Source organism: Caloenas nicobarica, chromosome 2 (genome assembly GCF_036013445.1).
Source record: "Caloenas nicobarica isolate bCalNic1 chromosome 2, bCalNic1.hap1, whole genome shotgun sequence".
Lineage (NCBI taxonomy): Eukaryota > Metazoa > Chordata > Aves > Columbiformes > Columbidae > Caloenas > Caloenas nicobarica.
In genome coordinates, this window is record NC_088246.1 from 144,333,431 (window position 1) to 144,356,597 (window position 23,167).

The 23,167-nt window shown below is 34.7% G+C and overlaps 1 protein-coding gene across 41 annotated transcripts in view; it reads left to right on the forward strand.

The window, feature by feature from the left end:
- The window catches only part of RIMS2 (regulating synaptic membrane exocytosis 2), a 479,246-nt gene that overhangs the window by 332,372 nt on the left and 123,707 nt on the right, over positions 1–23,167 (forward strand). For 23 of the 41 annotated variants that reach the window (XM_065627842.1, XM_065627852.1, XM_065627834.1 and 20 more), the window contains 2 exons: positions 8,046–8,225; positions 9,336–9,445. In XM_065627842.1, coding sequence (XP_065483914.1) covers positions 8,046–8,225; positions 9,336–9,445 — 290 coding nt within the window. Of the gene's footprint in view, positions 1–6,398; positions 6,468–8,045; positions 8,226–9,335; positions 9,446–10,256; positions 10,290–23,167 lie in introns of all 41 variants that reach the window. The other 18 variants (XM_065627837.1, XM_065627857.1, XM_065627843.1 and 15 more) reach the window with 4 other exon arrangements.

The window sequence follows — 23,167 nt, forward strand, 5'->3', positions numbered from 1 at the left end:
GGAACTTTTCTTTGGTGAAGACTAAGAGTCTCTCAAAAACATTTTTTGTGAAATTATACAAAATAATATTATAGTTTTGTTTCTCAATTGCTATAATTTTCTCTGTACAAATACTTACTAACATGTAAATTGTGCATTAATATTGACTTAATTACTTATTAGTAAATTAATTACTGAAGATACTTTGAATTTTGTGTTTATTCTTTTGTGGTGACACAAGTCAATAGATCTCTCTGGAGAAATAGTTCTGTATCTAAAACAGATCACTGGAAGGCTATTAGACTATACTCAGCTCAGTATAACAAACCATATAAAATATTACTATATATTGAAAATAGAAGATATGTATCTATAAGGGGTTAGTCACAGTTCACCTGCAGTCCTAGGGCCATTTAAATAAAATTGTGATTCATATTTGTCATGTATATGTTGACTAATACAGGAATTCTGTTTAAGAAATTCCAAGACTGAACTTGAAACTAAAAAAATCTGGTAAAAAAAAAAAAAATCCTTCAATATTTTAATGCAAGTTTCTCTCTTCTCTAGAAAGAAGAGGTTTGTAAGGGTCTTTTTTCTCACCATGAGTGCAGCCACAGAGACTTACTTGAGACCATATTTCTTCCCTAGCTTTTTGAGCCAGTGGGCCACTGCATGCTGGCTCTTCAATTTTGAGTGTTTGAAGTATACACTTCATTTGTGCTTATGGCAAAGGCCATGCATATCAGTTCTTCTGGGAAGGTGCACAAGCATGCTGAAAGTGGACAGCATTTGAAGAAGGCTGGAAAGTGCTTAGTGTAAACAAAGCTTTTGTGTTTGCTTTTGATGGTCCATTGAATAGTTCTTGTTTACTTGACTTGTCTTATATTTAGTACTGTATAGATGCTAATGTATGCAGATACATGCAGGGGAAAAAAAAGATTGTAATTTGAAAAAGAATCTTATTTGTTAGTACTCTCTGTCCCCATTTAAATTTGGCTCCATAATGCTGTGGAATAAGAAATAAAATATAAGAACATTTGTTGTGAACCAATATGACTTTTAGGTAGACCATAAGGCATAGAACATACTTTAAAAGAAGGAAAGCTACTTAAATGGGTCAGTCTGTTCAGATCAATGGATTTACAGAATACTTTTAACAGAAACCTTATGCTGTTTTTCTCATTTGTAATTTAAGAGCTCAAAGGATAATAAAGTCTCACATAACTCCTTATCTTGGAATGTTCTGATTGCAATCCTGTCTTCCTCAAGTGACAGAACTCTTCTTGACTTCAGTGAAGTCAGAATTACAGTTCTGTTGCCAAAAGTTAAGAAGACAGAAAAACATGTATTTGCAGGATTAAGCCATTTGTGATATTTTACTAATTAAAGGTCTGCCACATTAGTGGTCTTTTAAAACGTTATTGCAAAAAAAAGAGGCCAACTAAATACAGTGTGCCATGTACAAATAAAGTTTTATTTAAGATCTGAGGAAAAAAACAACCAACCAACCAACCAACAAACAATGAAAACGAACACGAAACCACCAAGAGCCAAGTACTTTTCAAATTTTGAATTCAGTCGTGCACTATACAAGGGCGTATTTAGGTACATGCTTAATTTTTAGCCTACAGCTAATCTACTTGATTAGCCTGTAGTCTAAGTGCTCAGCTGAAATGTGTTTGAACATTGACACCCTACCAGGATATGCTTCTCTCTCATTGCTTCTTTCTCAAGATTCTCTATGCATTGTCTTATTTACCACTTACTCTTCCGTCATGAAATAATACATGCTGATGAAAACATTTGGATATTGCTGTCATTGCTCATGCATTATGATACAACATTCAAGTTGAGTGGGTGAAATATTGTATTTTGAAATGGGAAAAATGTTTAATAAAGCTTTAATATAAAGCTGAAACACTTCTACTTTGGAATATTTCTAATATTTTTATTGGAATTTATATTATTGTTATTATGGAGTGAGTCGCAGCACTATATTGGATTATAAAATTGAGCTGTGGGAGAGGATTTCAGCTCTCTTGGAGAATTTTGAGTTCCCAGCTTTAGAGTGCTAATCAGTGAGTCATCACATGAAGATGAAGATATTTGTTCCTGCAGTGTGATTCTTTAATATATGTCAATTGAGAGTCTATGTTAAAGAAGTTGAAAGTTGGAAGTAGTTGGCAAAATACAGGGTACTATAAAAGGCAACTGGCTATATAGCTGAAAATGTGTCACGATTACCAGAAACAATAATTTAAAAACAAACACCTAACATATAACGCTATAGCAAAAATCTACTGAAATCTCTCAGACTTTTAAATTAGTAGTGAAGAAGTACGTTTCATATTGTAGGCACAAAATAAAAATACTAATAAATGTTAATATGATAAAGTTAGTGCAAGCTAAATAAATTGGTAAGACACAAGGCAACATATATGTTGCTTGCATTTATTGATTCACCTCTCTGTAAGGAAATGGTAGCCTGGAAGGTTCATTTTTTGAGAAATTACCTTTGAGTAAAATACTGAAAACTGATTCTTAAACTAGCTAAAGTTAACTAGTTAATAGAAATTATTATTATTATTATTAGCTGTATTTGCTTTCATTTGAATGCAGTTACAAATAGGATCTGTGACAACTGGCAGTGTTAACTGGAAGTTAAGAAGCTTCTTTCTCAAAAGTATTCACCACTTATTTTTGTTTAATGTTAATATTTTCTATGAAGAAGAAATTCCTTACATACTTCTACTATTTTCCCTTCAAATGTACAAGTTGCTTTTCTATTCTTATAAAATGCACAAAATTAATTGGGTCTGATTTTATAGATAAAGAGGATATGAAATATTTCAGCACATTATTTCAGTCTTAATTGTTCCAGGATCAAGATTATTTACTGGTTTTATTGATATTTGATCGTAATAGCTAGCATAAACCTCTGACTACCTCCATTGAATCATAAACTAATTTGGATTGGAGGGAACCTTGAAAAAATGATCCAGTCTAACTCTACTTAAAGTAGGGCTTTGCTATTCCTCTGTAATTAAACAATGCAATCTATTGATGATGGAACATATTTTGGAGACTAAACCTCTCTAGATATAGCTATATGTCCATTCTGTAAGTATTTTTATAATTGTATCATGCTATCATGTGTTAGCATGACTAGAAATGTCTAGAACAGAATCACCACAGTGACTGCAATGCCTTGTACAGGTACCCAAGCGAGCTGTAAGCACCGGAGTTGCTGTAGCAGTAGCAGCTGCTCCTGGCTGTGCGGAGCACAAGGTGCCCGGGAGCGCGGCCAGGTTCACTGCTTCCTCTGCTCAGCAGAGTCAGCTGGTAGAAAAGTAGTTCAGATCCTGGCACGTTACAGCTTAGTCATGCCTATGGCTGTCACGTAGATATACTTGCAATTAGCACATACACCACGGCGCAATGTGCATGTGCATAGATCATATGAGTGTGTGCGTGTGTGTGTATAAAGATATATATACTACATATATATAAAGCATGATAGAATAATACTGCAGCAAATGTATCTTGCTTTGCTTCCTGTTTTTGTTGATTTTGCAACAGTACCTAAAAGCATTGCATTTCTGACTTTTGTTATAGGAACACATAATAGTATATAAGTGTCTTTATAGGTATAGATCAGTAATTCAGTGAGATATCCAGTCACCAGTTTTTCTAGATATTTGGCAGTATACTGCTTCTTCCCAATTTCCATTACAATACTTATGACTCAAAAATAAGTTTGCTTGGTGCTAGAAATCTCGGTTGTTTGTAGATATGCTTATCTATGTTATGCTAACAGATCTTGTGTCTGTGACTAAACAGCAAAGTTCCTATAGCTAGTAGAAGAATAACATGTCCAAGGATTGAAATCCAGCAGCCATCCACAGACACTGACAGGTATTACCATTGTATATTAGCTGGAGTTTGAAATTATGATCTTTAGAAAACATATCACTGCATTTTTCTTGTTCTGTGCTCACTGTTTCTAGATGAAAAAAAAAAAAGATGCACTAGGAGCTGAATTGTAATGTACTGTAATTCTACAGCAATTCAGTTTTTATTTCTTCAGTTTTTTGTTACAAGAACAACCTAGTAGTAAAATCGCGATTGGCCTGATCTCATAACTTGCTTTTTCAGTCTTGCACACAGTAAAAGAATTTAATACATGGGCTTTCAAATAACCTGCTTTCAGTTATTTTGGGGAAAAAATAACTTTTACTTGTATTGTAAGCTGTTATGATTGCTTACTGTTGAAAAATGTTCATCTTTTATACGGCTTTCTTAACATAAGGAAAAATAAACATAAGTTTAGATCAAAAAATGTATTTATTTATTGAAAATCCTCCTATTTATTTGTTAAGAAAAGTAACAAATCTGAAAACTTAAAAATTGGAAAACATTATTTTCTGCACTGGGAAGAGTCAGCTTTTGACATTTCTAGAATATGAATAGAGAACAATGCAGATAAATCAGTAGTTAAAACAAAATGTTGTAGCATCTTTGGTTAGATATTGTAGTTACTAGAGTTCACAGTGGTACCTAAATAGTATGGGGTTCTAATTCTAATTCTTGATGGGTTTGGAATATAAAATTAAATCATGACTACTCCCAGAACTTTCTGTGTGGTGGCTTACAGAAAGCTCATACAGTTTCAGAGTGATAGGTGTGTTTGGTTAAGAAGCAAGCACTTACTGCTCTGTTTTTTCCTCACTGTAGGGAAGGTTATGCTCACACATCTCACAGACTTTGACAAGGGAATAGGCCACCTACCATGCATGTTTTCCTTAGCAAAAATAGAAGGATGCTGTTAAAGGCAATAGTAAATGGAGGTCACTATCTGACATTTCATTAACCATATTTTTTATAACAAAAAGTCTGTTAGCAAACAACTCTAGCATACATTAAAAAATTATGTGGATGCTCATTGCTTAAACTTAGACTATTATATTTCCCTCCTTAAAAATCAGTAATTCATATGATATGAACTATAATGAGAACAGAGAAAACTTTCATTGAGATAACTTGGGAGCATAAGCCCTCAAGAATTTTATCTGAAAAGTTATGAACTTCTGTTTTTAGTTAATTGAGGTGTTTTAAAAACTTTCTTTCCATGCTTATGTCTGAATTGTGACATTAATGCACAGTTGTATACTGCGGTAGCTGAGGAGCTTCACTGTCTAAACATGTTATTGAAGTGATATTTTTTCGTTAGAAGGGATGACTCCTTTCTGAAAACCTGAATCATATAGCATGCATTTACTGTTAAAAGAACAAAAATATGTGAGGACAACGAACAGGCCTGTTTCACTCCAGACAGCAAAACTGTTGAATTGTTCTTTATATGCACGTGATCTAAACCCACACAGTGAAGCTTTCAAGTGGACAACTGTCCATATTTGTATATAGCCCTCCATTTGCTACTGGTGGTACTAAGGGGTTTGCAGCATGTAGCCTGTAACTTCAGGGTAACAACTCAGTCTGTCAACTTAGTCTTCAAATCCTTCAGTCTACAAAAGCAACAGTGGTGCCAAAGCCAAAACCAAAGGTTCACTTCCATATCCATGTTCTCCTTCACTTCTGGGAACTCCTCGTTGTTTTTCCAGCTGAAGTAAATGCCAGCTGCAGATTGAGGCAAACTGAATATTTATAGTAACTACTGAATATGAAAATTTATGAGGCCTTTGTCTGTTAGCATAGTGGTTAGCTATAGCAGCTCCATGATGCTCTGCGGAATACAAAACCTGCCCACTAAGCAGGTCCTAACAGTAAAAATGCCTCCTTGCCTTCTAATACAGGCGATGGGTCAGATCCCTAACAATCAAAAAAATACTTTTTATACAACAGCTAAAGCAAATGAGGCCTTAGGAATAACAAGTGAAAGAGGTTTAACTTCTCATGAAATGTTTATGTGTGTCATTTGGTTGCTACTCACCTGTTCTTCCGTGTGTCCTACATGCTATTGGAAGGAGAAATAGAAAACAAAATTATACTTCTTGCCATATGGCCCAGTCCCTGCTGCTGTGTGCTCCAGCAGTCCCACTCACTGGCAGGAGAAGGCTTATTATAGCTCGCTCTGTGTGAGAGACCCAAAGAAGAAAGTCTCTGGGGACTCACTAATTTTCTTAAACACGTGTGTACACAGGGTAGAAGTGGGTTGTCTGGACCTTGGTTGTATTCTCTTTTGAAATGTTACTGAATTTAGGAATATTTTTTTTCCTAGAATTTATAAATTTCTTTTTCTAAGAATTTATTCCCGTGGTCTTTTTTTCATCACCGTGCAGATGGCTGTCACCTTTCTCACCTACAATAGCACAGAAACCTCTCTTAAACAGTTACCTAAACTAAGCAACTTTCTTACCAAAGCTAAGGTTGTGTTTCTTTGTCTATCCACAATGTAAAAGAAGCGAGACAGTGGATGTTTTCGCTGATGAAGCTTCCTATTCAGAAACAGAACTGATAGAAGAAGTGAGGTAATTTTGTTGTGGTTTTGTGCCGGGCTCATTGTATTTTTCCTCCAATCTTTAGTGCCTCAGCTTTTAATTACCATTATGAGTCTCACTGTGGTGTGTTTGCTTGTTAGGAGCTCATAGATGTAGGTTCATGTGAATGGTGTTATTCTGAACCTGTCTGTGGCAATTCCTTTGTATGCTCTAGGAGTCTGATAATTAGCTCATGGAAGGCCTGAAGAGACATTCATTTTAATGAATCTTTTATCAACCCATTCAGCAAAGTTAGCCACCCTAGAGACAACTCCACTCTGTCTCAGTTATGTCTCATATGCTTTTTAGAAATAAAATGCTGTTAATAATATCAGACTCTTCATAATGAGACTCTAGTATGTCTCTCTCTTTTTTTGATACTAATTAAAATTCGGCTTCTTGTTACACTCAATCACCATCAAGTCACTCCTTGTATTATCTGACTTCACTGTAAAAGGCATGACTTAGCTCAAGGAAAAGTCCTGAAGGGTACATGTTCCTCATTTATATTTTATGGCTGTTCAGTTACTCAAGTACAGCTGGAAGGACTGTGAATTTAATAAGTAGCTCCATCAGGGTATGGATTTTACTTTTAAAATTATTTTAGGATATTGCTAGCAAATATTACTCCTTGCAAATAGACCAATTCCATTGTGAAAAAAGGTGGGACTTGATTAATTTCTGAAAGCAATGGCATGGTTAATTGCCTAAGATAGTAGAAAACCAGACTGCTTGATCAAGAGATTCTCTTTCACTTAGTCTACTTTCTCCCCATTGCATCTCTAATGGTAGCTTTTTCCATTGCTACTTTGGCACAGTTCTTTAGGCTGAGGGTTAGAAGTTGCTTTTTTTTCATTCATTGGTTGTTGGTTTTTTTTTTCCCCCCCGTGTTTTTTTTTTTTTTTTTTTTTTTTTTTAATTACAAAACAGACTTTGTCTAGTTGGTGAAATCACTGCAACTAATAATGACGTTGAAGAGTTTCATCTCACAGCAGTATAAGCATTGTGTATGAATCCATCACTATAGGCTAGCTTATATTTTGACAGACATCGTAAGTCTAATAATACTTAACAGTACTTGGGAATTATAACATCTGAAATGTGTACTTTTCTACAAACAAGATTCCTATATCTAAAGATAATGCAGTATATAAAAATCTAATCATGTGAGTAAAAATGCTCAATTAAACTGCACAATTAAATGAGTCCTCAACTTTAGAGAGACTTAATATTATGTCAGCTAGTCTTTTCCTCCAAGGTTTATGTATCAGTTAACAAAATAACAATATTTTTACCCAGAAATTGTCAGGAAACAGACTATTGCATGGATAGTCATTACTGAGACATTGGAAACATTTCAGCCCATTTATCAAAAGTATGAAGCAAGCCAAATCATAAATGTATAAAAAACTCTATGCTATCAAGAAGTTAACTCAGAAAATTTCCCCCCCCCCAAAAAAAAAATGTACATAACAAAATTATTTGCTCCAAATCATTATCATGCATCATATATTATAATTAATAGAAAAGTCAAAGGTCAACTAAGCTGCTTTTTAACTAACATTACAGGAATTGTGAAGCAGCAGATAGACAGCCATATCAAAGATCCAGATCAACAGAGCAACGTCCTATGCTAGAGCGGACCAGCTCCCGCTCCCGATCCACAGAGCGTCCTGACTCAAACCTCATCAGGTCGATGCCTTCATTAATGACGGGAAGATCTGCCCCTCCTTCACCTGCCTTACCGAGGTGAAACAGACAAATCAGTCAGACTAATCCCCTGCTGCCCCACCAGCTCACCGTTTTATTTTCCCAGTAGCTAATTGGTATCGCCTCATCCTTATCTGATCACTAGTAGCAATAGATACTAACCCTTTCAGTGTCAACACACTATTTATATTCTGCTCTGGATATAATGGTGTGGCTGCCATTGCAAATTGTTTGCTAACAGTATTTAACTACATTTGTTTGTGATTTCTCATTTATCAGGAATCCTGGATGGTTTCCCACATAAAACACCTCATAATTATCATATTCTTCTCTTACAGAATAAGATTTTTTTGTGTTCATCAGACATCGCTTATGGAACAATCATCATAACAGCACCAAATGAAACTATTTTTTTTTTAAAGTTTCTTTAAATAGACTGTGCTTTGTCTGTTGATTACCATTTTAACCACCATTTTCTCTGACTACATTTTACTGTGCCATAGTCTGTATTGTTCCTGTTTGAGTGTTATCCTTTACTGATCGACATTTTGAAAATTTCTATATATTACTCTTAGCTTAAATAAAGATAATACAATAAAAAGTTGAGTACATTTTGGTCTAGTTGATGCTCAGTAAAGCCTCCCCTTATTTGAGAACTGCAGAATACATTATTTTGTTTTCTGAAAGTGGGAGTTAGTAACATCAAATCCCCGGTGAGAGTTAGAAAAAACTTGTGTGTTTTCTCAGTTTATTACTTTGTTTAGACAAACCCCTGTAATTTCATGGCCACTTAGTGGTAATTTAACCAACTACAAGCTGAGTAAAGATCATTGAATTTGACTTTATGTGTATGTGTCTATTATATCCATATGCACATGAATATACACACAATATCTTTTCTGGCTTCACTGTGCAGACAAACATCTTATGGATGTTCAGCCTCAGTTTGGCTTTCTTTTCCTCTTTTTGAAAGAGTGATTCCTCTTTTTAATCAGGACTTTTTCTGAAAAGAGATAATAGTTTCACTATGGGACTGCAAGGATCCCAACTGATCTAAAGCCTACTTAGTCATGTTTTCAGTTCTCAATGGTGTTTAAGTATGAATTTGTCATTTAACTGCTATGGTTTGTTTTGATATATGTCTCATAGGTCGCATCCTCGAACTGGGTCTGTTCAGACAAGTCCATCAAGCACTCCAGTAGTAGGGCGAAGGGGCAGGCAGTTACCGCAGCTCCCACCAAAGGGGACGTTGGAGAGAAGTAAGTGTATGTTTTTCTCCTTAATGACATTGCAAAATTACTCACGATGGTCAATTATATTTATTATTTTTCCTATGGAATTATAGTTCGAATCTCTTGAGTTTTTGTGTACAGAATTAGAATTAGATAGTAGTATTGCATTTTATACTGTGTTTTCTTCTATTACGTTTTAATATCGACAATATTCTTGAATAAAATGCATCAGCGTCAATGCAATACAATAACCATCAGCAGTGCAATACGAACCGAGATGGACTATTAGCATCATCCTGTTCCTTTTGAACTCAGTAGGTGTTTCGTCCTTGACTTCAACAGGCACAGGAAATGATCTTTTGTATGTTTTTTAGTGATAAAACTCTGGCTCTTTGGGGAGTTAGGAGCAGAGCTGAACACTTGCGAGTTCACATGGAGTGTGTTACAGATTGCTAATATAAAACCTCTGCATCCTGAAACAGGAAGAGAAAGAAGAGAGGTAGTAATCTTTAAAATAGGAAAGGTCAGCAAGATATTTAATGTTTGATGTTTTACCTGTACTGTAATTGTGCTTACCTTTAATGTCTTATCAAAGCACTAGTCAATGGAGATATTTTCCAAAATGTTTAGAAACAGATATAGTTTCCCAATTCCTCTTCTGATAATTAGATGTGCTGTGCAAAATCAGTCTAAATGGCCATATACACCTTTTTTTTTTTTTAATCCTTCTTAACATGTATATTGTATCTTTTATAAAACTATTGTTTTTAACCCCTGTGCTTTGGTTCCCTTCTTTTTTTTTCATTTGTTTGTTTTGTTTTTTTGTTACTTTCCCTAGACAATGGAGACAAGGAGATAGAATCTTATGAAGGTCTGTACATAAAGGAGGGTTTGTTTTTCACCTGAAAGCCTTTTTGAGAGGCTATATAGGGAAAAATAAACACAACTGCAATTGATGTTCCTTGATTGCACAGAGGTAGAATTATTGTTATAATCATTTAGTCTTTTTTATATTCAGACCTGTGGGTCATAAATTGTACAGAGTTCTACATGAAAAAAAATAATGTGTAAATGATACTATCTAAATATGATGGTTGTTAGAGAAGTACCTAGACTTGTACCCGTTTTTAAATACCAAGGGTTCACACAGCTGCAAATAAGAGTATTTCAGTTAACCTATGTATGTATGTACTTTTTCAGGATTAGTACTTCAGGCACATGTTTAAATTTAAGCATTTGAGGCTATTTGACATGTTTAATGATAGCCATGCATTTAATAGGGACAACATTTTTATTGCCAATATATTATAACATTATACCATTGCTGAATTACTGATTAGGTAATTTTCAAACAATATAGGAACAAAAATTAATTGGTTCTTTCAAAAATTTATAATATTTTTGCTTAAAATTAGATCCTCTTATATTTTATACCATTAAAACCATTTAACTTGCTTAGTAGCAAGCCACAAGATATCAATTGCAGTCCTTGGTTAAACCACTGAGGGTCTATATGTAGTATTCTTGTATCTGTCTCATCAGACTTTTTAATTTGTTATTTACAATGTTCACAGTGTTTATTTCCATTTTGGAAGCAAAATTCCATGGAAAGAAAACTCTGTATTCTCAGATTATCACCCTGGTATATTCATTTCTTTGTCATCTTATGTGTGAACTGCTTATATGAAATACAGTGTAGATATGCCAGGAAATAATCACATCTAATCACATGATGTTTGCTGTCATTGCTGGATATGCTTTTATGTTTTACCACTCCTCCTTGCTCTTTGCTAGTATATCTATTTAGACTGTGAGCTTTTTAGGGCAGCAATTGTGCAAGTACTGCATATTTTTACTGTGTTTGATTAGAGAGGGTAGCAGTCTTATTTACCTCATAGATTCTTTTGAGAGAAAGATAATAAATACAATGAAATAATTATTTTTTATAGGAGTGCTAGAATTGTTTGCTCTGGTAAGTACTGCTGGGACTTGAGGAACTCTCTTTGCTTTTACTTGAAGACTGAATAATATTTTCCTGTACCTCTGTCTAAAGTAGTCTTTCGGAAAATTTGGGTTATGGAAAACCGTCAAATCCACAGATATTAGAGTTGTAATATATAATCAAAGCATCATCAGTGACTCACGATACAGTGCCTAGACATATTTCGTGTTGAATTTTACACCTATAAAGTTTGTAAACACTGTAGTTAAAAACATAATCCATAGATACAGCTTTCACGCGGTATTCTGTATGATTTTCTGTCATGAATTAAGAGCTGGTATTCTAATAACAATGTAGTTCTACTTTGAGGCTTTTTATACCATTCTTTAGGATTTTCTAATCCTTTTCTTTAAGGCTTATAATAATTTGCTTTAAAAGGAATAATGCTCTACAAGAACAGCAGATTACCTAGCTTCAGTTAGTGACAGAACATAATTGTGATTAATAGCAGTTTTTTTACTATGAAAAATTGAATTTAACAAAAAATTATTTTAAGCAAATGAAGTATCAGTGATAAAAAGTGAAATTCAGTAGGACAGAAAACACTAACTGTAGTAGAAGGGCTTTATGTTATTATTTAACAAATAAAGCAGCAAGTAAACCTGAAAACTTTATAGACATTTGAGTAGATTTATATGTGTTATTGTATGCCCTGGTGATAATCAAAACAGTTGTCTGTTGTTGGGAAGGCTATATAACCATGCTGAAAAATGTCATTGTCGCAGAGCAGTCCTTTCTGGTCTTACAGAAGCATATACTTGACTTAAATGGGAGAGGAGATTTTATATTGCATGGAAATATGCTGTGAAGGTTAACCTTTCTGTATTTTGAAATCAAGGATTTTATTGTTGACCAGATTAAGTTAAAATCATCCTGAAGAAAAGAGTTATTAAAAGATACATTATAGACAAATGGGAATTGGAAGTCATTAGTTTTGTAAAAGACAGAAAAAATTCTGTGTTGCTAACTCCTACAGTAGTATCATTTAGTCTGTATACAATATTTGAATAATCTATATTTGTTACAGGGTTGAAAGTGCATACATTTTCTTAAAATGTAGCAGAAATGAAAGGATTTATGTAATTTGCAGTTGGGGAGATTTTTTGTTATAGTGCAGCACTCAGTATAATGTGGAGTATGGTGTACTTATGTCTATGTGACTAGAACTGGAAAGTAAGCAATCTACAGGGAAAAAAATAATAATTAAAAAAAAAAACAACCCACCAAACAAACAAACACCACCAGAAACCTCTGGGTAACTGCTTTCCAGATTACGATTAGAATCAGAATTAAAAGACTTTGGTTTGAGGTACATTTAGTTTAGTGAACTGTGTTATGTGGTTGCAGGTTTTTTGCTCCGGGACATCTAGATTTCCACAGAATAATTTATTTCAAAATTCTGAAATAGCCAGATAAGTTTGTTTTTAAGAAATCAAGCTACGAGTAGCTATTAAGGACCATTCCTAACAGTAGTGTATTGACCTGTATATGTTTTTCTCAGTGTTCCACATGCTCAGTAGGAGAAAATACAAATATCATTAGCTACGTTGCATTTACAGTCTTTTATGGCCATGACATTTTGGCTCATTCCTTAGCTTCTCACAGATGTGTTGCTGCCAGTATCAGATATACCTGTTCAAAAGAAAAACTGTGTATCTCTGGAATGCATGTCATTATCCTGTCTTAGCCAGAATATACCATAAGCATCTAGGCAGTCTGGGTTTTCCTTTAGACTTTTTTAGTTTGGTATAGTTTCATGTTAGATGACTGGAAAATAGTTCTGAAAAGAAGTCTGGGACCACGTAAGGTTTTACCGGATTTTCACTACTGAACTGCCAGAAGACTTTTAGGTTTTTATAGCTGAAATTTTGCTTGTATATTTTTAAATTATGCTAGAGATAGAGATATCTTGTTACAAATGAAAATTTGTAGAAAAACAGTAGTATTAAATTGAACTTGGTTTTAGCAGTGAAATGGTTATGTACTCTTAAATGTTCTGTATCATTAGTGCTAGAGACAGTAAATGCATAGTGGAATATTTGTAGTTCTTAAGGTTTAAGAAGAATGTTTTTATTTATGTATGAATATATTTCTTGGTTCTTACTTGCCTTGGTGGAAGTATGAACTCAACAACTTCTTGCTGCTAATTAAAATGGAACACCATGAAGTGCTCTTGAAAGTATTGAATATTAGCCTTTGCAATTTGTTGTTAATCACTAATCAGAGAGAGAGTATTTTTTCCTAATATAGAATTTTCCTTTGCTCTTGAAAAGAAACATAACCCTTTCCTTCTTCAGCCCTACAAAAAACCCAAAAAAACCCCCAAACAAACAAACAAACCCAAAACCAAAGACAGGAAAATAATAATTACAAAAAAATCCACCCAACCAAAAATACTAGAAAATTGTGTCAGGCCAAACAAATATAATAAAACCTATAAGTAAATAAAGTGCCCAGAAATCCAGCAAATAATAGAGCTCAGTGAGGATTTGCCCTTCTATTTGTGCTCTATGGTACAGACTTCAATTTCATGATCTCTTAATGATCTTATGTCTTGAAAAAGTTATTTCAGAGGCTGATAAAGCTGACATTAATGCTGATTAACTGTCCTCTCTTAACTTCAGATACAGGTGATCTTATTCCAGAACAAAATTATCTATGAATAGAATTAACAGGAGTAGTTGATTAGGTTTAATCAGGGATAGCTATCAGCCATAACTCCAGTTTTTATATCTCTCAGATACAGTTTCAAATCTTTAAAAAAAGAATATCTATACTGTCAATTGCATTGTGTTGCAACTCATGCAGTATGGAGTGCAAGTTACTGAGGCACTCTGGTTAGGAAAATACAGATATTAGTGACGCACAGAAAGACGTGCTGTTTATTTTAAGGGGTTTTGACTCAGAATGTCATTTCTCTGTTAAATGAGACAAAATTTTCACAATGGGAAGGAATTTTATTGTGTTTTCCAGTGCCCTATCACAGTTTGATGGGAGACAGACTATTGTAATGTAATTGCAGAGAACCTGGATTCACCCTGATCATAATTCTATTAAGCTCTGTCAGCTGTGATTTCACAGATTTTTAAAAATGTATGACATACCAGTAGTTTGTTTTGTAAAAGGAGATTGATTGCATCTATGTAATCTAGGACAGGAACTTGGACCACCTTCACCTTGGCTAGAAATTTGACAGTCAAAGATAGCAGTCTAAAAAATGAAGATATGTATCTTTGCACTCATCCCCTTTTCCTGTGGATATTTCTGTGGTACTGACTGTATGATGTTAGACACCTTCACACTTGCATGGGGTAACATGCACTTGACAGGAAAGTAAAGGGAATAGCTTAGTTAACATGAGTAACAAAGCTGCCTATGCATGAATCTACCTTGGGTTTTTGATTTTAACTAGGAATTTGCAAAAATGTACCCTTGGGTTTTGCTTGTGGATGCTTAGTTCACTCTCTTGAGAGGTGGCAGAGTTCTCAGCTCCTGAAGAATATTAAAATATTTTATTTGCATTAGTACAATTTCCATAGAAAAGCTTGAAAAAATGTTACCTACAACACAGGGCTTAAGGTGCTTACTTGAAAGGTTCTGACCTTTCAAGCAAAGTAATGTTTCCTAATTTTATCTTTGATTGGCAAAAGGAGGAATTAAACACCTCTTTCTTTATGGTGGTTGAAGGTCTTACCATCTACGTGTGAGACTACAAAGAAAAATAATTAAAGATTCATAAGACTGTGCTCATAACAGCCATGGTTTATTTATGTTTCAGGGTACCAACATGCAAAAAACATTTTAGTTTGATTCTACTGGAATCCATGAACATTTTTTAGTGTCTTTCCCACACCTTCTATACATTCTTTTCCATGATAGAAGATTGACTGTATAGATGGTGTCTCTTCTGAATATTTTAATTGGAATTTTCAATGTCATCACAGAATTATAGAGCAGAAATCTATGTAGACGTTCGTTTCCTTTGCTTTAGCTTTGATAGAACCTAAATTTCTCTCCGTATTACCAATAACCTGTTAAAATTAGTAGCTTTAAATTATTATTACTTGCTAACTAAACCTGAAATCAAATAATTCAATGAACTGTTTAGTTGCACATAAACCTATATAAGTAAGGAGAGAACTGGAAAAAAAATACAGGAACAGAGAGCATAAAAAAATCAATAAGTAATCAAAAGCTGGACCTTGAAAAACTACAGTATGTTGCACCACATCCAAACTATTTTATGAATAACTGACATTTAAATTAAAGCAGGCATATGGTACACCTGTTATTCAGCACAACACTCTTCTAGATCATTACTGTTGTTACCCTGGTGTTAGGTGAGATTTGTCACAAAAGAAAGTTATGATTCTTTATTAATGACATAACGCAAATATATTTGTGTTGCTTATCATTAACTGTATTGTCATCATTGTTTCCAAATATTTCAGTGTTCTCTAATATATCGATATGGTCTAGGCAACTATAGTTACTAATGCAAAAGTTTCTTTCTTTCTGAATTCTAACTACTCTGAAATCCGGGTAAAAAACATATTATCTGGCAAATTGAGGAATTGTTTTTTCAAGCTGGAAAAATATTTGCATTGCGTCTTCTGCACTTATTTAGGTACTGAGTATGCCCACTTTCTTACAATTTATACAGGATTTGAAAAGGCTCTTTGAGAGTAGAGGCTTGGACTTTTATTTCTGGATAAACTAAAGCAAAACCAAGCAGAAGATGTTTTTAAACCAATTATATACCAATATATGTCTGCTTTTTCTGCTTTGGAACTTATTATCTACTTTCCAGTGCTTCAATAATTTAATAAGAAATTTGCAACAAGGGATATTAAGAACTGCATGTGACCATCGTTTCTTGCAGAAAGATCTCATTGGCATAAACCAGATATATTAATGAAAAGTGACACAAGGATTTATTTAACCTTTGATTCACTCAAAAAATAATTTATGCCAGACTGAGGGTTTGTGTGTTATTGTGAATGTCTTTTCTTTGATGTTTTTAATTCAAATAGCTTGTAACATAGCATGCATGTTTTTGTCTTGCTTTTTCCCCCGTCATACCTTGCTTATACAAATGCAGCTGAAGATGAAGAAAACAAGCATATTGGAGTTGAGGAATCAGAGGTCAAGGCAGGTCTGTCTGACCACAAGTGCCTGTCTTTAGAAACATTTTCCCCTGAGCATGTAGGGAAGCTTTGCCAGCTAACTTGTAAATATATTAAAAGTCAAAATCCAGACAATTATATCATTTTATGTAAGAACAACACAAATTCAACATAGCATAGTCTATTTACCAGTTTGTGAATGCTTAAAATACTTCAACCTGCAAAAATCACTTATCTCTTTTTTCCTTTTTTTTATCCCTCTTTATGAAACTACTCTTTCACTATGATCAAGTGACAGCGTTAGCAGATCTGGTACCCTCTCCAATGCATTTATACTTTTTACAATCAGGAGAGTGAACATTATTGTATCATGACACTTTTTCTTCCCTAGTTTGTTTAAGTGGACTGATGATGCTGACTAAAAATAGTAGGAAACCGCATTACATTGAAATACTTTGAATATTTTGTATAATGTCCCTCAACCTGCTTGGAAGAGAGTTCAGTTGGTAGAAAAAAGAAATTAGTGTGATGAGAGCTGATAGATGATGATCAAATCAAACAAGTTGAAGTATTTTTTTCAACTCAAATATCACGTGATTAAAATATATAACTTTACCTTCTATTTTCAGAAAACACTCACCAATACAGGCTCAAAGACATGCTGAAACCTAATGATTATTTCAACCATCATTTTTCTGCTCTTAAGCTTCTTTCTCAAAGGAAGAATTGTAAAAGCATAAATGTGCATTTACATGCACTATTAATAGGTTTCATTCTCTTAGCTCTTCACGTTAAATATTTTCTCAAAAATAATTTGTTATCCCTATTAATAGTTGTCTGTGACAACACATCAACTGTGGTGGTTGTGGAAGAGCAGCATAGATAAGCTTTTCTGGTTATAAATATCTGTGGCTAGACCAATGCTAAACTGAGCTGCTTAGAAGCAGGCAGTGAGGTACGTACCTCGAGGCCCATGGAACGAAGCCCAGAGAAGGAGAATGCACTGAGGGTATTACTGCAGTTGTGTGGGGAGAATTAAGTGCTCCAGAGGGATGGCCCCAAAAAATTATAAGTTGAGCAAGAAAGACATCTAGTGCTAGCTGGGAGGAAAAATCACTGGCTAAACATAAGTATGCCTAAAATGCCATTCCTGCTTAAAAGTGTAAGTGCCCGTATCACAGTTTATTTAGAATCGCGTGCCCTGGACCCTACTGCCATTGTTATTTAAGAGAAGAAAATCTGGATCACTATTTTATTCTTAAAACAAAGTAAGGAATAATTATTGTGACAGGGCTCCTTACATGTTCAGAAATCTGGATAGTAATTTCAAGATTTGACAGCTGGAAAGCAATATTATTATATTTTTAATTGTAGTTTTCACTTAAGTATCCAAAGTGTCCTTTAAGATCTTTGCCTTCCCGTTTTTCATTATAGTACAGTTTACATTTTTCTTGCTTTTGTTGCTCCTCTGTCTCAGCGTGTGTACTGCTCACTGGTGTGTGTACTGTGTACTGTTCACTCTGTGTGTTTTGTGATAACTCAAGCATAGTGCATGGAATTGTGCTAATCTAGTTTGAAAAATAATTGTGTGTGCTATAGTTACATTGTTTGTCATAGTAGCTGTTCCAATTGTTAATTGTCATTATCTGTTTTTAATGTAAAGATTATGAGGAAAAACATCAAACCCCACCTGTTAATGGGCGAAAAGGCAAGTTGATGATGATATTGCTAATGAATTGTGGGTGTTTGAGAAATTTTACTTTTTTGCTGCATGTATGTGTGTCTTGTTTAGTTCTACTAGTTCAAAATTAGTAAGTTCATGTATGTTCAGTTTTAATGTGTTGTTTTACTTCTTGCACTTAAAATTGTAATTTTCAACTATGGTTTTCAAATCTTTCTTTGAATCAAAAGCTCTAGATTTTTTTTTTTTAATTGTATCACTAAGATATAGTTTACGCCATCTAGATATGTGATCGTGTTGCCTATTTACAACTAGTGGGATATTTTCTGTATTTTTGCTCATATAGTAATTCCTAGTCTGCCTTATCCCGAGAGATCAAGTATAGTTTACAAACATCTAAAAAATTGTCTGCATTGTCTTCCAATTTTTACTAGGTATGTATACTTTTTTGTCACTTTTGGCACAGTTTTGCTAGTCATAGGAGATCTGGACCATTTTAATCAGAATATACTGGCAGAGAAAGGCTTATGTTACTAGCAATCGTCTCTATTGTCTAGTTCTTATTATGCTCGCTAGTCTCTTGTATTTCAAATGCTGCAGAAATAAGATTAATTCAAAGCACTGAAATGTTAACATGGACATTTATATTTATTATCTAAAAATAGAACAGGAAAGTTGCAATGAACAACTACAGCTTACTTTGAAGTTTTATCCAAGTTCATGGTTCTAAATTGTTTTGATAATTTTGAATGAAGTTGTAATTATTTTTCCATGTACTTCCAAAGCCATATTATATTTAGACTTTGTCTCATCAATAGCTTTTTCCAATGAATTAAATATCATCTGTGTAGTGCCTTGTCTTATTACAATTTGAATATTCCCTCTGACACCCTCACCTCTACAAAGAGCCCATGGGGGGATAGCCCCAGTTACAGTACTACAGGCGATTCCTACGTTCCTCTCTCCTAGAATGACTTAGCAGGGGGGAAAACAGGTAGCAGGAGAGCAGGGACTCAGTCTTGCCTGTGCTAGTTCATTGTGCTGCAGGAAAAAACAGACTCCTTTTAATATGCCACTTATTATTCAGAGTCGACAGACTGAACAAGGTGCCTCTGCAGAGAGGGTGCTGTGTCGGCAGCCTGGTAGAGCAATGCACAATCCCCTCCCTCACTCTAGTGGCTGTGCCAGCATAGTCCTGAGTGAGTTCTTATGCTGTAAGTCTGCTGCTGTAACTGTAATGCATGCTGATTACCAGATAATTCAGTGTCTTATACTTTTAAGATCCAAATTCCAATACCGGTAAAGTTGGAGGTTTTGCCACTGACTTGACAAGGTTGACAAACCAATCATAAGTGATTAAGTCAGGCTAAAGCTATTTTCAGCTATTTCTCAGTTTATCTTCCACTCCTTCAACAAAAGTAATAGTTTATATATTTAGTTATAGAGCCTGAATGATGTACTTTGCACAATAAACTAAGTACTGCTAACAGGTCTTTAACAGTTTGTTTTCATATATTTCTTAATTTCTCTAAGGTGTCCATTTTGCGGTTTAGAAGTTTCTTCTTCACAGCTCTTTTGCTCCAAAAGAATGGTCTGTGCCCAATATTAATTTTTAAATATTTATTATAAAACCACTGCACTTTTCAATTTTTCTCCAGGTCTTTTGCATTTCTTTTTCATGTATTTTTTATGACACCTTTTGATCATTTGCATTTGTGAGAAAAGGCTCCTGGTAATTCTGTCTTTTACTGTCTTAACTGAGGGTGCATAGAATGTGATACAGTTACTGAAGCAGAATTTTAAGCCTTGCAGGTTATCAGTTCCCTCACTTGTTAGAATATTTTACATAATTACATAATTACACAACAGCTTTGTCTATGTCATGAGAATCGAGAATGCTTTCCAGTTCTCATGTCCCAGGCTGAGAAGCGTCTGGAGCCTTTTTGTGTCTCGAGTCTATACCAAGACAAGACCCAAGTCACTCAGTGCTCCCCTTTCTATGCCCTCTAGTTTCTGCCTCCATAGGAGCCCCACCACTCTCTGAGCAGTCTAGATGCCTGGAGGACTAGAATTGAAAGTGTGCTGTATTCCAGACTTGTTGCACAGTTTAGACACTATATAAAAAATATAGGTGAGTGAAGTGCAAACTAGGCAGAATAAAGGGACCCCAGTCAAAGAAGTGATGACAGATGGACCTGTTTAAATGACTGACAGAAACAGTGGATACACAGGCTCTTTTGAAAAACAAGCATGTGGCTGTCATGCCAGAGGGAACTCTCACCCTGCTGACTGACCTGAGCATCTTCTTCCATCTAATACCATTAGATGGATTCCTGGAGATGGGGCCTAAACTTTGCCTGAACTACTAAACGTGACTGCCATGAGTCTGTTGTGTGCTCTCTATTCCCCTGGCCCACTGACTCTAGACTTCACTAAGAGACCATGACAACTTCTGAATTTTGCATGAAAAATTATACTGAATATGTGTTCTATGTGTGCTGTGAGAATACTTAACATATTCATATGTGTTACGAGTACCTAGAGTAATAGTACGTTTTAATTAAGTTCTAGTTCAAGCAAAGTAAGGTATAGACCTGTTGAAGTTTGCTAGTTGTAGGCAGGCACATAACTGCAATCTGCAGACTGGGAAAACGGTGAAATGAAAAAAACCCCACAACACAACAAAACAAAATAGGAATACCCATAAGATGCAAATTCTCCAGACTGGAGTACCTACATTCTGCTGAAATTCCTTACGATATACATGACTATTTAGGTATTTATCTCTAAAACTACCAGGGAAATATGACAGATGAGAAAGAGTCTAACTACTAACCTGTCCATAAATAGCTTCAAATTTAACTTATACAAAATGTGAGGTGGTGTCTTTCAAAACTACATCACAATATAAAATAACATTTCTAAAACTGGTGCATGACAATGTGGTGTAATTTTGCCTGCTAGTCAAACATAGTTTTTCTGGTTACTAACCTAACATTTTATAAGTAATGCTGAAAAATAGCACAGGCATTTTGCATGGATGGTATTTGCCTGTCAAGGTGCATGTAAAATTTGCATGTAAATTTGAGCAATAAGAAAACGTATAGGTTTTTAATTAGTAGCAATTGATATTCTGAAGAACCTAGAACTTTCTGAAGAGACAAATCTATATTTTTCATCTTTCTGTAAGCCATTTATTGTATTTTCTTTATTGCTTAGTATTAGTGCTTAAAACTAGTGGCTTATTTTCAGAAACATTTTTGGACTGAATAATTTTTTAACATTTTAGAATTGTGCCATAATCTTCAATCTTAACTGCACTTAAAAAGAGTAAAACACCTGTGATTGCTTGCAGAGCTTCTTTTATGTGTGTTTGTGTGAGAAGTATAGTCATACAATAATAAATTACCTTTCTGAATAAAAAATATTTAAAGATTTGCTACAAATCATGCGATTTTCAGTAAAGAATTAAAATGACCTGGAAAAAAACCCCAACAACCAAACCAAACAAACAAACAAAAGCCACAAAATGACAACACAAACAAAAGAAAAAACTCCACCAAGACCAAAAGATTCCAAGCTAAACCTTTAATTCTGCATTCTGCAGGGTAGATTTGTAGGCTGTTCACATTTCCTTGTGTGCACAGATCACTTGCTGACGCCAAGGGAATGGGAATGCAAACTGAGCAAAGACTGTGGGAGAGAGGTGCAGAACAGAAGCTTGCATTTTGCTCCGCATTTATGTTGAGCATTACTTGTAATATGCCTCATTTAAACTTGTTAATCATTAGACTCTGGAGATACTTTGACTTTCATTGTGTTTACCTTTCATAGCAATAGGAGGATGGCCATGCTGTGTTTGAACAAAAATCCATCCAGCCCAATGTCTGGTCCCCAGCAGACCAGGCAAGGATGCAAGGGGAGAGGAACGAGTGTGTAGTTGTGCTTGTCCAGGATACTGGATCCCCAATCTCCTACAACCTGTGCCTCAGGAACCTGCAAAGCCATCAGCGGAATCTTTACATAGTGTCTTCATCTTCCTCATAGGCTGTCTCCAGCCTTTCTCCCACCTTAAATCAGTCCTGCCAACATAAACCCGTAGTGCGTATCCAAACAGGTGACTCAGTAGAGCTATTTCTCTGAGATATTAAAAATCTGCCTATTCCAGACAGGCCAGCGGGCCAGCTGTATTGCATTCATTTCTGATGTGTTTCAGGCATATAACCAGAAGAGGGAGCAAAACTGCCATATTTTAAAAACATGTAAGAAACGAAACAAACAAATAGATCCTCTCCTTGCCCCACACAGTTCTGGAAAAATAAGCCTTGATAGTGACTTAAAAATAAAATATTTAGTTTGTGATATTTAAATATACTTTATTAAATATGAATATAGACATATTTAATGTACCATTAACTGACTGTATTTTTTCTTCTGGTTTTTCTGATGTTTCTGTATGTTCTACATCTCTATCATATTTATAAAAGTGGCAACTTTGATTTTTAGCTAAAGGCAGACTGTGACTTTACTAAGTGATATTGCAACAAGTACTTTCTGTGACCTTGCTTGTGTACCTCTACAATTTTCTTTAAAATAAGCAACAGAAGACTCAAATTGATTTATTTCCCATATAGAGGGATCCACTAGTAAAACATTTAAAATTAAGTTTAGAATAGAATTTATGGGATTTGCAGCTAGAGAATAAGATCAGAAGAGACTGCTACAGGACTAGGCTTGTTAAGTGGTTTAAGGCTGCAAATAATTAATATAGCATTGAGGTCAATTCAAAGAAAACATTTCTGGAGTAAAGGAATAACCTACAGTGCACCAGTAATTATAATAAAGATATGCAATATTTTTTATTGCCTACCTAATGACTTCTATTAAAGCTCTTTTAATGTATTCCCAGTGCAGCCCCAGGGAATGAACCCCAGGGCTTT